Consider the following 16,580-nt stretch of genomic DNA (forward strand, 5'->3'; position numbering starts at 1 on the left):
AAAAATGAAATATTGCCATTTGCAGCAACATGGATGGACCTAGAGAATATCAAACTAAGTGAAGTAAGTCAGACTAAGACAAATATTATATGATATCACTTATATGCGGAATCTAAAAAATAATACAAATGAACTTATTTACAAAACAGAAACAGACTCACTAAGAAAACAAACTTATGGTTACCAAAGGGGAAAGGGGGGGAGGGATAAATTAGGAGTGTGGGATTAACAGATGCACACCACTATATATAAAATAAACAACAAGGACTTACTGTATAGCACAGGGAACTATATTCAATATCTTGTAATAACCTATAATGGAAAAGAATATATATAACTGAATCAATCACTTTGCTTTACTCTTGAAACTAACACAATATTGTAAATCAACTATACTTAAAAAAGGAAAACAAACTTAACACAATCTTTACCTTTTCCAAGAGATTCTATATTTTACAAACTTTGTTTTCTTCCCTTGCAGGACCCAGCAGAGTCCTACTCTCTAAAATTTATATTAAACTTTCCATCTCTTCCTGTGCTAGAGATTTCTTCTCCAGATGTCCCAAAGAAACAGTGGTAGGTATCTACAAGTCCCCTCCTCTGGAGAGGACTGAGAATTGGGATTGCCATATGGACTGGGTGATGCAAATCTTCCTCATTGGTCTTTCTCAGATATAGTCCATACATGGGCTCCCAAATGATAGATGTTTTGGGATGGCAGAATAATGTGGGGGAAATAAGACTGCTTTTTGCAACAAGAATAAAAAAAAAATATTTTCTTTTCAAAAGCATTTTAATCAAAGATGATGCTATGTATTTAAAATTTTTGTGATTTTCCATCTGTGCCCAACACAATTGCTGCCTTTCTTCAAAATGACAATAATAAAATTCAGTTGGTAAAAAATATTAACTTTTTGGTAATTTGAGGGTGTTCCAATTAGCAACTCTACAACCTACAAAAACAAGCGTTAAAAGAAAACTCTATTAAACTAGCGTTACACTAAAGTTTAAGAAGAAAAAAAGATCACTCATAGTGTTACCAGCCTGATTAACTGCTTTTCAAAACACGTTATTTTCCAACTCTTATTCACAGTATCCACATTTTTTTTATCAAGTTGTAAACATAATGTATATATGATTTGCTATTCTAATATTTCCGGGTCATATTATTTTATAACTATTTTCCTTATGACTTAATTTTTAAGTTACTCACTGAAATTTTCTTTTAAAGTTTAAATATTTGATTTTTTGGTAAAAAGTATAAGCAGCACTATGAATTTTAAAAACACAATATTGAGCAATTTTCATAAAAAAAGTAATTTTCTATTTGAATGTATGTTTCAAAATAAATATAGCATTTAAACTGAGCTGACAAGCTATTCTAACACACTTTGGGTAGAAGTTAATAAGCTAAAATCTATTTGTAAGTATTTGTTTTATGTATTTTTCTGGATGAATTCTATATTCCACATGAAAAAATATGCTATCATTCAAATGGTGCAGAAATAAACAACATGGAAAGTGAGGGCCTCCGTAATTCTACTCCCAGAAAAACCATTGTCTGGTGAACATTCATCCTGGCTGAACTCCTTATTGAAAGGTGGAAATAATTCTGTAGTTTGCTGCCACATAGTGGTAAGGTAAGCATCATTGCACATTAACACTGGAAAAGAACTTGATGGTCTATTATCCTAACCCAACAAGTATATTTGCTGAGTTACTCACGCTAGGCACTGTACTAGTCAATAAGGACCTAAAGATGGCTCCTGTCTTGGAAAAGTTCAGAAATTAATAGGAAGACTGACAAGCATACAAATAACTAGCATGTCCCGACAAAGTGACAATGCTGAGACAAAACTACTGGCAGTAAAAACAAGAATTTCTTGTCAGGTTTCACTGAGGAGGTGACATGTGAGATGTATCTTCAAGTGTGAGGAAGTTTTGCGGGTGGGAATCAGAAAGACCTTCCGAGGGACTTCCCTGGCGGTCTAGTGGTTAAGACTTCACCTTCCAGTGCAGGGGGTGTGGGTTCTACCCCTGGTCAGGAGCTAAGATCCCACATGCCTCCCAGCCAAAAAACCAAAACATAAAACAGAAGCAATATTGTAACAAATTCAATACAGACTTTAAAAAATGGTCCACATCAAAAAAAAAAATCTTAAAGAAAAAAATAAAAAGCAAGAAAAACCTTCCAAGCAGAGAGCACAGTGCATGAAAGATCAGTGCTTTCAGGGAATACTGAGAAGGTCCCACAAGTTGGAGGCTAGTGTATGGGGAAGGAAAGAAAGAATACATAAAAGAGTGCCATCATGTGCTTTTAAGTAGGGAAGGGATAAGATCAGAGTTCTTTAGAAAGGAAAAGTTTGGGACTTCCCTGGTGGCCCAGTGGTTAAGAATCCGCCTGCCAATGCAGGGGACACAGGTTTGATCCCTGGTCCTGAAAGATCCCACAGGCCACGGAGCAACTAAGCCCACGATCCACAACTACTGAAGCCCACACGCCTAGAGTCCGTGCTCCACAACAAGAGAAGCCACCGCAATGAGAAGCCTGTGCTCCGCAACAAAGAGTAGCCCCCTGCTCGCTGCAACTAGAGAAAGCCCGCACGCAGCAACGAAGACCCAACGCAGCCAAAAATAAAAATTTTAAAAATCAAAATAAAATAAAAAAAGAAAGAAAAAGTTTGAAGAACATCTAAAATGTGCCTCACTCATAACAAACCTAACAAACTTTTTTTTGATTTTTTTTTTTAGGGAATCTGCTTAATTTTTAAAATAAATATTTACATTGAGAATACAGTTAATTTAGTAGCTTTCTTCACATTTCTGAGAGTCACAGAAGTTTCATTCATGTTTCAAGCAGTTGAGATGGTAAAGATTCTACTTCATAGGAAATGAATTACATTCAATGACACCTCACAACAGCCAACTGGAAGATTATTCCATTGCTTTTGAAGCAGTGGTTGGGCTGGCATCTGTGATAGTAGCCAAATAAATGAAATTTCTGTGTAACACATGCTGGTACTGGGTGCACTCATTTGCCTGGCCTTTGTTCTGATACTCCACGATACAGCAGATCAGCTGGTCATTCTCCTCTAGGACCCACTGGATCATTTTGATTGACTTCTGCCCTGCCTCTCAGCCAGTCTGGTAGGAAGGCTACCAACATCCTGGGAAGCCAGGTTGAAACCCAGTCTCAGGCCCCACGGATCCTCGTGCATCTAGTAAACCTAGTTTTATGTTTAAATTCTGTGGCTGTCTTTTTTGAACATGTATGTCATTAAAGGCAAATAAGTTTGTAAGAACACATGAGCATTAGTGTTTCCTTAAGATATACTGTGGAAATTATAATCAAACAACTCGTAAATAAATCATTCCTTAGTTGTGATCCATTAGTCAGTACATTTTAAGTATCAAGAGGAATTTGTAGATGTGTTATAGACTGTGGTAGCCAGCCTCCCAAGTGGCCCCCCAATTATACTGGCCTCCTGGCATTTATGGGTTGGTGTAGTCCCCTCTCACAGTGAATAGGACTGAACTTTGTAATCGATGCGATATTGTTGAGATGGGACTTCTGTGGCTAGGCCATAAAAGCCACTGAAGCTTCTACCTTGCTCTTTCTGGGGAAGGCCAGCTACCATGCTGTGAGAAAGCTCAAGCAGCCTGGGGGAGAGGCCCACATGGGGAGGAACTGAGGCCTTTTGTAAACAACAAGCGCCACTGAGTTAAGTCATCTTGGAAATGGATCCTCCACCCTTAGTTAAGCCTTTGGATGACTGCAACCTCATGAGAGACTCCTGGCCAGAAAATATCATCTTATATTAACAAACAATAAAATATTCATATTCGTACTCTAGTATATGCTTTTGGATTTCATTTTAGACATGAAGCTATTAAATAGGGCTTATTAGGAGGGATTCCTTAATTATGTAAATCACCATACACTACTGGCAGATTATTATCATAAAGTGTGTTTTTTAGAATGTAAGGGTGACTCTGAGACTGACAGACTCCATTGAGATTTTCAGTTATGGAAAACAATACCTATTATAGTAGATAACTTTGATTGGAGTGAAGTTTATGAACAAGTATTAAATGAGTAGGCAATTAAATCCCTTTTTTGTGGTTTTAAAAGGTGAAATTTTAATTATTCAAACATCCTTTCAAATGTAAAAGAACTTAAAAAAATCATTATGTGTGAAAATGTGTCATTAAATAACTATAAAAATATTCCCTTCCCTACTTGAAGGGAAAATGCTGCTTTAACAGGTACATATTTAAAGTAAAACTACACTTAACAAAACACAGATATACTGATTACTTTTCATGATTTTATGTAGTCCACTTTTACCATAAGATGCCATTTAAGTGTTTTCTTTTATACTTTCATATATCAAGGATTACTGATTCTTTAAAAATTCCCTTGGACTACATTTTTACAAATAAAATATATAGCTACTTAAAAAAAGGTTCATGGCCCAAATTCATGCTGTGTTCTGAAAAGACTCAAGCGGAGAATTTAAAGTGGTCTCAAGTTGGTGGTGCGAGTTGACTCCAAAAAAAAAACACTTTTCCAAACACGTTACTCTTTCAGTCTTTAAAACCTGAACCTTCTCTTGCCTCTATTTCCTCTAGGAGTTACCACTCCATTTATTTGCCACTGTGTACTATACCGCCATTGTCTCTGCTTGATCTTGTCACTGTCAATTTCTTTCCCCCCAGTCTCTTTTAAACCCATTCAAATCCACTCCAAGCAAACTTTTGCCCTGATCACTCTATGAATGGCAACTTCATCCTTCCAGTTGCTCAGGTCAGAAACCTTGGAATCATCTTTGACCCTTTTCCTCATACCCCATATCCCATCCTTCAGAAAATCCTGTTGGATTACTTCCAAATCATATCCTGAATTTGTCCACTCTTCACACTTTCCACTGCTACCTTCCTGGTCTGAGCCACCAGCATCTTGCCTGCTTAGTTTATAGCAATAGCCTCTTCACTCATTGAAGTGGGAAGTCTTCCCACTTCCACTAAAGTCTAGTCTCAACAAAGTAGCTCCAGGGACTCTTTTGAAATGCAGATGAATCCTATCACTCTTCTGCTCAAAATGACTCCCCATTTCACTTAGAGTAAAAGTCCTTGTAAGGGTTTACATAATTGAAACTCCCTTGTTTCATTCCCTATAACCTATACCTTTGCTGGCTTGGCTCTAGCCACACTGGCCGCCTTGCTGTTCTTCCACACCAAGCTCCTGCCCTGACACCTCTGCAGTGGCTGTTCCCTCCACATGGAATGCTTTTCCTCAGGGTATCCACATCTCTTGCAAATCCTTACTCCAGGAAGCCTACCCTGACCACTCTATTTAAAATGGCAACAGATCTCCCCCTCACTCTCATCTTCTATTCCCCGTTTTTTCTATGGCAGTTACCACCTTTGCACATACATGTTAATTGTGTTTGTTTGCCTCCTAGCTCATGCTCTAATTTTGTTGGGGGAAGACTCACAACGTCTTACTCTCAAATGCCCCTTACTTTCAAATGGTTGGGCCAAAATTTAAAAAGGGTTGTAATCCATTGATCGTTACGAAGTTCCTTCAGTGAGACTGAAACATATATTTAAAAAAGGAAAACACTTAAAAATGGTGTTAAAAAACAAAATTCAACCAACTAAATGTGCAGATCTAATTGGCTTTATTCAATGATTTATGAACCAGGCAGCATCCCATCTAGTAAATAGGAAGGCACTCCTTCAGTGGTACAAAATGGAAAGCTTTTATAGAAATGGGGTGGGACAAGGAAGTTATGAGTAAAGGAAAAGAAAGGATTGTTTCAGGTGAGATTACCTCTCTAGTGCTGATAAGCAATTCCAGATATTCTGTTCTTGAGACAGGCTGAAACTGCCATTAAGTCGTGGTTTGCTGTCCTGGGGGATAGTGGCTCCACCTTGAGCCTGTTGTTTCTTTCTTCTCCTTTTTTTAAAAAAACGATGGTTAAGGTGGTAAATTTTGTTATGTGTATTTTACCACAACTTAAAAAAAAAAAAAAATCAGAGCACACAGCACTTGTAGAATAACAAATATTTCACGAAATTTTTGTTTCAGTTATATATGTGTGAGTACTTAGGTGTACTTGGTTTAAGGTACAATGTATTTCTTACTATCAGTCCCAGTCAAAATTAGAAAAAAATTGCTGTAGAGAAAGTTCTACACACACTCATCAGCTGACATGTAAAAGACACCTCACAGCAGCATTGTTAGTGCAAAAGATGGAAACGATCCAAATCTCCAGAGGACTAGAATGGATAAATGCGGTATATTAAACAATGGAATACTATACAACAGTGAATGAAAGAACTACACGGATCCGCTTTTCTGTGGATGCCAAAAGCAATGCTGAGAGAAGCAAAGTCCTGGAGAAAACAAACGATTCCACATACAAAGCTCAATATCAAACAAAATAAGATCTGTTTAGTGATACATACACAGGTGATAAAACTACAAAGAAAAACAAACGAAGGTGAGATAAAATTCAGAAAAGTAATGATTAAAAACTTAAAATCATCAATCTGACTAAAGGTTTGGGGAACTGGAATGTTTCTCAGTATTTCCCAAATTAATTGCACTTGAACATAACCTCCGTGTCTATTTCTTGATCTTACCCCCGTCCCAGCTCCTAGAGTAGAGGTTGGCACCTACTTATTTTATTTATGTATTTTTAAAGGGCCGAACCATCTGATAATTTGGTTTTCTGCGTAATATATATATCCTAAATAGTATAACTTTCAAGGCTAGCCCCTGGTAACGGCTCCGACAACAGCACTGTTTGCTGAATGAATACCTGCACTGTGGCATACGTTAGTTCATTTCAGTACTTCGCATCTTCGTCAAAATTCTTACTGTGGCTTCAGTTGACTGCCCGTCCCATCCCCTACCCCCTCTCACAGGCTCTAAAGTCGTCAGGCTCCTGGTTCTAGAGGCCCGGAGGCAGTTTTCTCTCTGTCTCTGCGCTGAGGAAGCTGAGAGGGAGAAGGGTGGAACGTCTGGGTTAAGGCAAAAGTGCTTCCCAGGGACTCAGGGGTGTGGAGGTCACTGTCAAAGCTGCCCTAAGGCCAAGGAGGCGGGCAGGGCTCGCCCTAGCGGTTCAAGTGAGGTACCGCGCGCACTCTTTAAAGTAGGGTCTGACCAAACTCACTAACACCGGTTCTCCGGTGACATCACCACTTCTCTGGACTCCTGATTGGAGGAGTTCATTGGCTCAATTCTCGCGATGATTCTCCCTCCAGGTCCTCTTGCTTCCCTCCCCTTGCCTACGACTCGGTAGTCGACTACAGACCACGCTGTGAGCCACGGAGACACCGTAGAACTAGACCAGCTTCCGGGACTCGTCCTGACGGCTGCTACTCTTCTCAGACTCTCATGGGAACGAGGTTTGGCTCCCAGGCGTCCTGCTTGCCCCATCCGCGGTAGCGCTCGACTCTCCACCGCTCGGCTCGGCCACTTTGCTAGGGCCGCCAGGCGATATTCACCAATTCCCGTCCTTCAGTTACGCGAGAATTTGGCCGTATTGAAACTGATTTCCGGTCGCTTAGGTCTCCATGGAGATAGCACTTTAACCACTTTTTTTTTTTACCTGTCATTCCCCGGCCTCCACGTGGTTGGGAAATTGCCCAGATAATGTTTGTGGGAGTCAGTCAGAAAGTTGTAGATGGGAGTGAAGCAGCAATCAGAAGGAAAGCAGCCAGTGGGACCCAGGAGGAGTATAATTTACTGAGCATCTTCTGGCCACTTAAGCAGTACCTTAAGGTGGGCACGGGATTTACCGCTATTGGGAGGCCCAGTTCTTCAGGACAAACGTTTAGACATCCATTGAGCACGCATAAGCACCAGACCTCTTTGTGCAGTTTTGAGGGTTCCAGGATCAAATCCCGCTGCAGATTTGCTCACCATTCACCAGAGAATAGCCTTCCCAGTTGTCTGTCTCTATTCCTTCTAAGCTTTGTATATTGGTGACTTACCTAGGAAGTGATCCCCAGTGATATTCCCCTTGATCTAATCATGTCACTTTTCAGATTCTTACCTTGTCAATGCTTTTCTAACTGTGTCCATTTTTATTACCATTTTCTGTTAAGTGGATTTTCACATTTCATTGCTGTATTGATTTCTTACTTAGCAAAGGGACCAAAGGTTCTTCAGTGTCAGGACTAGCTTGTCATTTGGATATAGAATTTACTTAAGATGACAGGTAGTCCACTTGCTGCTGTTAAAAGTATACATACCTTTTAGAACATCACTGACAAATGTTTGTTAATTAACTCATTTGTTTATTCATCAAATATTTATTAAGCACCTAATATGTGCCAGGTACTGTTTTGGGAATTGAGAGTTAAAACAGTGGACAAAACAGATTAAAGTTGCTGCCTTCATGGAATTTATTACTAGGGGAGACAGATAATATGCAAATAAACAAGTTCCTGTAACTTCATGTAGTAGTAAGTACTATGAAGAAAATAAAGCAATAGAAATGGTCTGTATGTGTGTAGGAGTGGTGGCAGATAGAGTGGTCATGGAAGGCTTCTTGGAGGAGGTAATATTTGAGAAGAGACCTGAATGATGAAGAGTTGGCCTTGGAAAGATTTGGTGGAATAAACCTAACAGACAGAGGTATCAGGAAGTGCAAAGTCCCCTAGATGGTGAAGAGAAGATTAATTTGAGATGAACTGCCGGGGAAAGCATGGCCAGATTATTTAGGGCCTTGAAGGCCAAGTCTCAAATTTGGATTTTATTCTAAGTGAAAATGAAAGCCCTTGGAAAGTTTTAAGAAAGAGAGTAATTAGATTTGAAAAAAATTGCTTTGATGACTGTGAAAAGAATGGACTCTTCAGAAGAGGAATGGAAGTTTGGAGACCAGTTGGGAGGTTATTGCAGGAGTACAGGTGGAAAGGTTAATTCAATTTCTGTTTGGATATTCCCAGTGTTGGGAAATTCTCTTTTGAAAGGCAGAACATTTTATAGTTGAACCATAGCGTTCTTCCTTTGTATTGAGCTGGAACTGGCCTCCCTGAAGCTTGCACTGACATTTCCTAATTCTATAGACATCTACAAATTCTATAGCCATCTCAGATAGAAGACATCTGGGACTTCCTTGGTGGTGCAGTGGTTAGGACTTGGTGCTTTCACTCCGTGGCCCTGGGTTCAATCCCTGGTCAGGGAAAAGATCCCGCAAGCCACGCAGTGCAGCCAAAAAAAAAAAAGACAGAAGACATCTATTCCTTTTTCTCCAAAGCAGTCCTCCCAACAACAGCAGCTCTTTTAAGGCACTCGTCCAGTCCTCTTTTCTCTAGGCCAAACACCTTTGGTTAACTGAACTGTTCTCTGAAGGGAGGTGCTCTCTTGGCCCTTCAGAAATCTGGCTGTTCCTTGGAAGCTCCATCATTTGCTATGGCTCCTTAAGATATGGCCACCAGCATAGCACCTAATGCTCCACATGTCACCTGACCTGTGAAGATGACCAAGGGATCAGGCATTCCCTTGGTCTAGTTGACTTCTAATGTGGTTTTTAACAGTCATGTTGTGCTATTGGCTCACATAATATTCAAACCACATATTGAGCTGTTTCAAATCACATATTTTCTCCCCCACCTCCCCATCCTGTATTTCTAGATTATATTTTTCTAATCCAAATGCAGCATTTTACATTTATTTCTGTTTCATCTTGGTAAATTTATTCCAGTTTATTGGTCGTTATTTTTTAATCCTAATTCCATCATCCAACATGTGCTCCCACCTTTGTGTCTTTTATAAATTCACCATGTTATGTCCTCTAATGTCTACATTATAAACACTGCTAAAAATGCTAACTGCACCAAGAAAAGAGCCCTGTGTGGCATTTCCCTAGTGGCTTGTCTTCAGACCGCATGGTACTATTAGTGTGTATCCTTTGAGTACATTTGTTCAGCCCATTATGAACCTTGTTAGCTGAAACAAACTGTTCGTTAACTAAAAGCAAACTCACAAGGATAGTATGTGAAAGTTTCCTTTATCAAATATTTTGCAGAAATCAAGATATAGCATCTCATGATACCTCCTGATCTGTCAGTCTAAGAAGTAACGGAGGTTAGGTATGCGTAGTTTATTTTTGAAAAACCATGCTGGTTTTTTTGTTATTACTAAAATGAAGGTTTGCTGTATTTTAAAATATAAAGACTGGGTAGGTAAAAGTAACTTTAGACGTTAATAAACTCTTCTTGAGTCTAAAAAAGTTTTTCAAAGCAGAAATCCTTAGATCAGTAGTTCTCAGCCTGTGGCAACTTTGCTCCCCAGGGGACATTTGGCAATGACTAGAGACATTTTTTGGTTGTCACAACTTAGAGGAAGGAGGATGCTACTGGCATCTAGTGGGTAGAGGCCAAGGATGTGTTAAATATCCTACAGTGCCCAGGACAACACTCTATAGCAAAGAATTATCCGGCCCAAAATGTCAGTGGTACTGAGGTCTTTAGTGCATTAGTGTCTTAAAACTCTTCTTTCTTGTAGTGACTACTGTTAATTCTATTTAAAATGGGTGTAAAGAAGAAGAAAGAAATGCAAGTTACTTCATTGACCGTTTGTCATCAGGACCTTGAAACTTTGAGATGTAAGTGATTTCTGACTTCATTTGTTGATCTCTTTTTTAGGTTGCAAACAGTATATTTATCTCTGGGACTCCATATCACATAATGTTCAAACTCTTGGTATTTAATTATTCCATGTTCTTTACATTCAGTTTTGGTTGTAAAATGGTTTTCTTAAACTTCTATCTTCAAACTAAGTTCTGCCAGGTTTTTTTTTGTTTGTTTATAAATATTTAAATTTTATAGAACACATGACAAACGCAAACTCATATCCATATGTTGTTAAATCACTGAAGAAATTTTTGTGTGTGTGTTATGTAGCTTTGGCTGATGTAGAAGGGAAGAATCTAGCTTCTTTGCTGTTACATTGTGTACAACTCACTGATGGAGTGTCACAGATCCATTATGTTAAACAGGTAAGGCTGATTTGATATTCATGAGTGCATCTTGAAGGTTATCATGCTATTGTGGACTTTTAAAATTAACTGATAATTTTTGGCTCCTAATTATTTAATATAAATGTATCATTAAAGAATAAGGGATTGTTTTGTTTTTTCTATTCATTGTATGATATCTTTTTATTCAGAGTGGCAAAGGAAGCCATACTTAGGCTTCCACCACTATTGCAGCTGTATATAGGTAGGATAATGAAATAATTGTGCATACCTTTTTGTTTGTTTGTTTTTTGAATTTTATTTTATTTATTCTTTTATACAGCAGGTTCTTATTAGTCATCCATTTTATACACATCAGTGTATACATGTCAATCCCAATCTCCCAGTTCATCAAACCACCACCACCACCACCCGCCACTTTCCCCCGTTGGCGTCCATACGTTTGTTCTCTACATCTGTGTCTCAGTTTCTGCCCTGCAAACCGGTTCATCTGTACCATTTTTCTATGTCCAACATATATGTGTTAATATACGATATTTGTTTCGTATATATGTACCACATCTTCTTTATCCATTCATCTGTCGATGGGCATTTAGGTTGCTTCCATGACCTGGCTATTGTAAATAGTGCTGCAATGAACCCTGGGGTGCATGTGTGTTTTTGAATTATGGTTTTCTCTGGGTATATACCCAGTAGTGGGATTGCTGGGTCATATGGTAATTCTATTTTTCGATTTTTAAGGAACCTCCATACTGTTCTCCATAGTGGCTGTATCAATTTACATTCCCACTAACAGTGCAAGAGGGTTCCCTTTTCTCCACACCCTCTCCAGCATTTGTTGTTTGTAGATTTTCTGATGATGCCCATTCTAACTGATGTGAGGTGATACCTCATTGTAGTTTTGATTTGCATTTCTCTAATAATTAGTGATGTTGAGCAGGTTTTCATGTGCTTCTTGGCCATCTGTATGTCTTCTTTGGAGAAATGTCTATTTAGGTCTTCTGCCCATTTTTGGATTGGGTTGTTTGTTTCTTTAACATTGGGCTGCATGAGCTGTTTATATATTTTGGAGATTAATCCTTTGTCCGTTGATTAGTTTGCAAATATTTTCTCCCATTTTGAGGGTTGTCTTTTAGTCTTATTTATGGTTTCCTTTGCTGTGCAAAAGCTTTTAAGTTTCATTAGGTCCCATTTGTTTATTTTTGTTTTTATTTCCATTACTCTAGGAGGTGGATCAAAAAAGATCTTGCTGTGATTTATGTCAAAGAGTGTTCTTCCTATGTTTTCCTCTGAGAGTTTTATAGTATCCAGTCTTACATTTAGGTCTGTAATCCATTTTGAGCTTATTTTTGTATATGGTGTTAGGGAGTGTTCTAATTTCATTCTTTTACATGTAGCTGTCCAGTTTTCCCAGCGCCACTTATTGAAGAGACTGTCTTTTCTCCATTGTATATCCTTGCCTCCTTTGTCATAGATAAGTTGACCATAGGTGTGTGGGTTTATCTCTGGGCTTTCTATCTTATTCTATTGATCTATATTTCTGTTTTTGTGTCAGTACCGTATTGTCTTGATTACTGTAGCTTTGTAGTATAGTCTGAAGTCAGGGAGTCTGATTCCTCCAGCTCCGTTTTTTTCCCCTTAAGACCACTTTGGCTATTCGGGGTCTTTTGTGTCTCCATACAAATTTTAAGATTTTTTGTTCTAGTTCCATAAGAAATGCCATTGGTAATTTGAATGGGATTGCATTGAATCTGTAGATTGCTTTGGGTAGTATAGTCATTTTCACAATATTGATTCTTCCAATCCAAGAACATGGTATATCTCTCCATCTGTTGGTATCATCTTTAATTTCTTTCATCAGTGTCTTATAGTTTTCTGCATACAGGTCTTTTGTCTCCCTAGGTTTGTCCTAAACCTAGGAATGTCCTATAAATATCAATTAAATCTATCTGGTCTATTGTGTCATTTAAAGCTTGTGTTTCCTTATTAATTTTCTGTTTGGATGACCTGTCCATTGGTGTAAGTGAGGTGTTAAAGTCCCCCATTATTATTGTGTCACTGTCGATTTCCTCTTTTATAGCTGTTAGCAGTTGCCTTATGTATTGAGGTGCTCCTCTGTTGGGTGCATATATATTTATAATTGTTATATCTTCTTCTTGGATTGATCCCTTGATCATTATGTAGTGTCCTTCCTTGTCTCTTGTAGCATTCTTTATTTTAAAGTCTATTTTATCTGATATGAGTATTGCTACTCCAGCTTTCTTTTGATTTCCATTTGCATGAAATATCTTTTTCCATCCCCTCACTTTCAGTCTGTATGTGTCCCTAGGTCTGAAGTGGGTCTCTTGTAGACAGCATATATATGGGTCTTGTTTTTGTATCCATTCAGCAAGCCTGTGTCTTTTGGTTGGAGCATTTAATCCATTCACGTTTAAGGTAATTATCGATATGTATGTTCCTATGACCATTTTCTTAATTGTTTTGGGTTTGTTTTTGTTGGTCTTTTTCTTCTCTTGTGTTTCCCACTTAGAGAAGTTCCTTTAGCATTTGTTGTAGAGCTGGTTTGGTGGTGCTGAATTCTCTTAACTTTTGCTTTTCTGTAAAGCTTTTGATTTCTCCATCGAATCTGAATGAGATCCTTGCCGGGTAGAGTAATCTTGGGTGTAGGTTTTTCCCTTTCATCTCTTTAAGTATATCATGCCACTCCCTTCTGGCTTGTAGAGTTTCTGCTGAGAAATCAGCTGTTAACCTTATGGGAGTTCCCTTGTATGTTATTTGTCGTTTTTCTCTTGCTGCTTTCAATAATTTTTCTTTGTCTTTAATTTTTGCCAATTTGATTACTATGTGTCTCGGCATGTTTCTCCTTGGGTTTATCCTGTATTGGACTCTGCACTCCTGGACTTGGGTGGCTATTTCCTTTCCCATGTTAGGGAAGTTTTCGACTATAATCTCTTAAAATATTTTCTCTGGTCCTTTCTCTCTCTCTTTTCCTTCTGGGACCCCTATAATGCGAATGTTGTTGTGTTTAATGTTGTCCCAGAGGTCTCGTAAGCTGTCTTCATTTCTTTTCATTCTTTTTTCTTTATTCTGTTCTGCAGCAGTGAATTCCACCATTCTGTCTTCCAGGTCACTTATCCATTCTTCTGCCTCAGTTATTCTGCTATTGATTCCTTCTAGTGTATTTTTCATTTCAATAATTGTATTGTTCATCTCTGTTTGTTTGTTCTTTAATTCTTCTAGGTCTTTGTTATACATTTCTTGCATCTTCTCGATCTTTGCCTCCATTCTTTTTCCGAGGTCCTGGATCATCTTCACTCTCATTATTCTGAATTCTTTTTCTGGAAGGTTGCCTATCTCCACTTCATTTAGTTGTTTTTCTGGGGTTTTTTCTTGTTCCTTCATCTGGTATATAGCCCTCTGCCTTTTCATCTTGTCTATCTTTCTGTGAATGTGGTTTTTGTTCCACAGACTGCAGGATTGTAGTTCTTCTTGCTTCTGCTGTCTGCCCTCTCTGTGCATACCATTTTTGTGGAGATAAATTAAAAAAAAATTTATATTAATTTTAATCTTCAAAACTTTTTAGCAGGCACATTAAAAAGTTAACTTAAAATGTAAAGACTGTCCTTACGAGCATTTCAGTATTAGGATTTATCATTTGAAGTTGCATAATATTTTTTTGGGAAGCAATTAAATGTATTATTGGTTTTCAGTAGTGCTACAGAATTCCTGTACCTTAAACCATTAACAAGTCTACTTCTCATTGAAGGTGGGTCTGGAGGGTAAAGTGGGAGTTGGGGACATGGTTTAAAAATTTAATAAATACTGAAATAGTTTTAAGTTAAATTAAATAGTGTTTAAATTAGTACCCTTAACAGTGTAGAGTGGAAAATATTACACATTAAAATTGAGACTTAAAAAAGTATTTGAATCTATGTTACTTTACTATTCTTGATATTAGAAAAACATTACTATGGCTTTGAATTCTTTGGATTATAGATTGTGCCCTTACTGGAGAAGGCAAATAAAAATGGCAAGTGTGATCCCACTATTCGAAGTTGTTTGGATATTTTAGCAGGCATTTATCTTTCTTTGAATCTAAAGAATCCCTTGAAGAAAGTCTTGGCAAGGTAAGGAAAAAAAGAAAAGTTAGACGTTGTAAATGTTTAATTTGACCAAAAGTACCAGTATTTATGGTTCCCTCTATGGTTTGGTAAAACTGAAGTGAAATATATCACTTAGCAATTTCATTCATACATTTCGTCTTTGTTTTGTTTATTTACTTATTTATTTATCATAACTCTTTAAAAATGTAAAAAGGCTCCTTAGGTCACAGACCTTAAAAAAATAGGCTGTAGGCTGTATTTTGCAGACTCCTGGTTTAGTCCATTTGCATGTAGTGCAATTATTGGTTAAGTTTAAGTCTGTCATCCTGCTGTTTTTTCTGTGTCCCATCTGTTCTTGGTTTAAACAGATGTTTAAAGCATATATTCCTAAGCATATATTAGGAATATATTACCATATTACCTATATTACACAGGTAATACAGGAATATATGCTTAGTGTAAAAAGTTTAAGCAATGTAGAAGTACACAAAATAAAAAGTGAGCCTTCCTTTTCACTATTTCTGGCCGATCTTTTCGTAGTAAAGGTTATCACTTGACATTTTGGTGTTTCTAGGCCTTTCCTTTGGGTTTAGTGTGTGTGTGTTACACTTTAGTTTTTATTTTTTATGTAAATGGGGTTATACTCTATATATTTCTCTGTAGGTTGTTTTTCACTAAGGAATGTCTTAGAGATATTTTCAGGTCAGTATAGTCCTTTTTTTTAAAATTGTGGTTAAAAAAACCCCACATAATATAAAATTTACCATCTTAACCATTTTTGAGTGTACAGTTCAATAGTGTTAAGTGTATTCACATTGTTGTGCTGTGGATCTCTAGAACTTCTCCATCTTACAAAACTGAAACTCTATACCCATTAAACAACTACTCCCTATTTCCTCCTCCCCCTAGCCCTTGGCAACCACCATTCTACTTTCTTTTTCTATGATTTTGATTACTTTAGATACCTTGTATAAGTAGAACATTTGTATTTATCTTTCTGTGACTGACTTATGTCCTCAAGGTTCATCCATGTTGTAGCATGTGATAGGATTTCCTTCCTTTTTAAGGCTGATTAATACTCTGTTGTATGTATATAGCACATTGTGTTCATCCATTAGTCTGTTGATAGACATTTGGATTGCTTCCTCTTTTTTATTTATTTATTTATTTATTTATTTATTTATTTATTTATGGCTGTGTTGGGTCTTTGTTTCTGTGCGAGGGCTTTCTCTAGTTGCGGCAAGTGGGGGCCACTCTTCATCGCGGTGCACGGGCCTCTCACTATTGTGGCCTCTCTTGTTGCAGAGCACAGGCTCCAGACGCGCAGGCTCAGCAATTGTGGCTCACGGGCCTAGTCGCTCCACGGCATGTGGGATCTTCCCAGACCAGGGCTCGAACCCATGTCCCCTGTATTGGCAGGCAGATTCTCAACCACTGCACCACCAGGGAAGCCCTGCTTCCTCTTTTTGACTATTGTGAA

At 38.0% G+C, this 16,580-nt stretch overlaps 1 protein-coding gene and 1 pseudogene across 5 annotated transcripts in view; one reads left to right on the forward strand and one right to left on the reverse strand.

The window, feature by feature from the left end:
* Positions 1–1,287: 1,287 nt before the first annotated feature.
* LOC309612476 (SS18-like protein 2 pseudogene) lies at positions 1,288–7,461 on the reverse strand (annotated as a pseudogene). Its single transcript, XR_014249768.1, has 2 exons — positions 7,326–7,461; positions 1,288–5,962 (listed from the first exon to the last, which is right to left on the reverse strand). The product of XR_014249768.1 is annotated as an SS18-like protein 2 pseudogene (transcript).
* The window catches only part of THADA (THADA armadillo repeat containing), a 319,657-nt gene continuing 310,093 nt past the window's right edge, over positions 7,017–16,580 (forward strand). For 3 of the 4 annotated variants that reach the window (XM_082357946.1, XM_082357947.1, XM_082357949.1), the window contains exons 1-4: positions 7,017–7,419; positions 10,526–10,625; positions 10,924–11,018; positions 14,994–15,124. In XM_082357946.1, coding sequence (XP_082214072.1) covers positions 10,550–10,625; positions 10,924–11,018; positions 14,994–15,124 — 302 coding nt within the window. In that variant the 5' untranslated portion in view covers positions 7,017–7,419; positions 10,526–10,549. Of the gene's footprint in view, positions 7,420–10,525; positions 10,626–10,923; positions 11,019–14,993; positions 15,125–16,580 lie in introns of those variants that run through there. The other variant, XM_082357948.1, reaches the window with a different exon arrangement.

The sequence above is a fragment of the Balaenoptera borealis genome, assembly GCF_965194805.1.
Source record: "Balaenoptera borealis genome assembly, chromosome: 15".
Taxonomy (NCBI): Eukaryota; Metazoa; Chordata; class Mammalia; order Artiodactyla; family Balaenopteridae; genus Balaenoptera; species Balaenoptera borealis.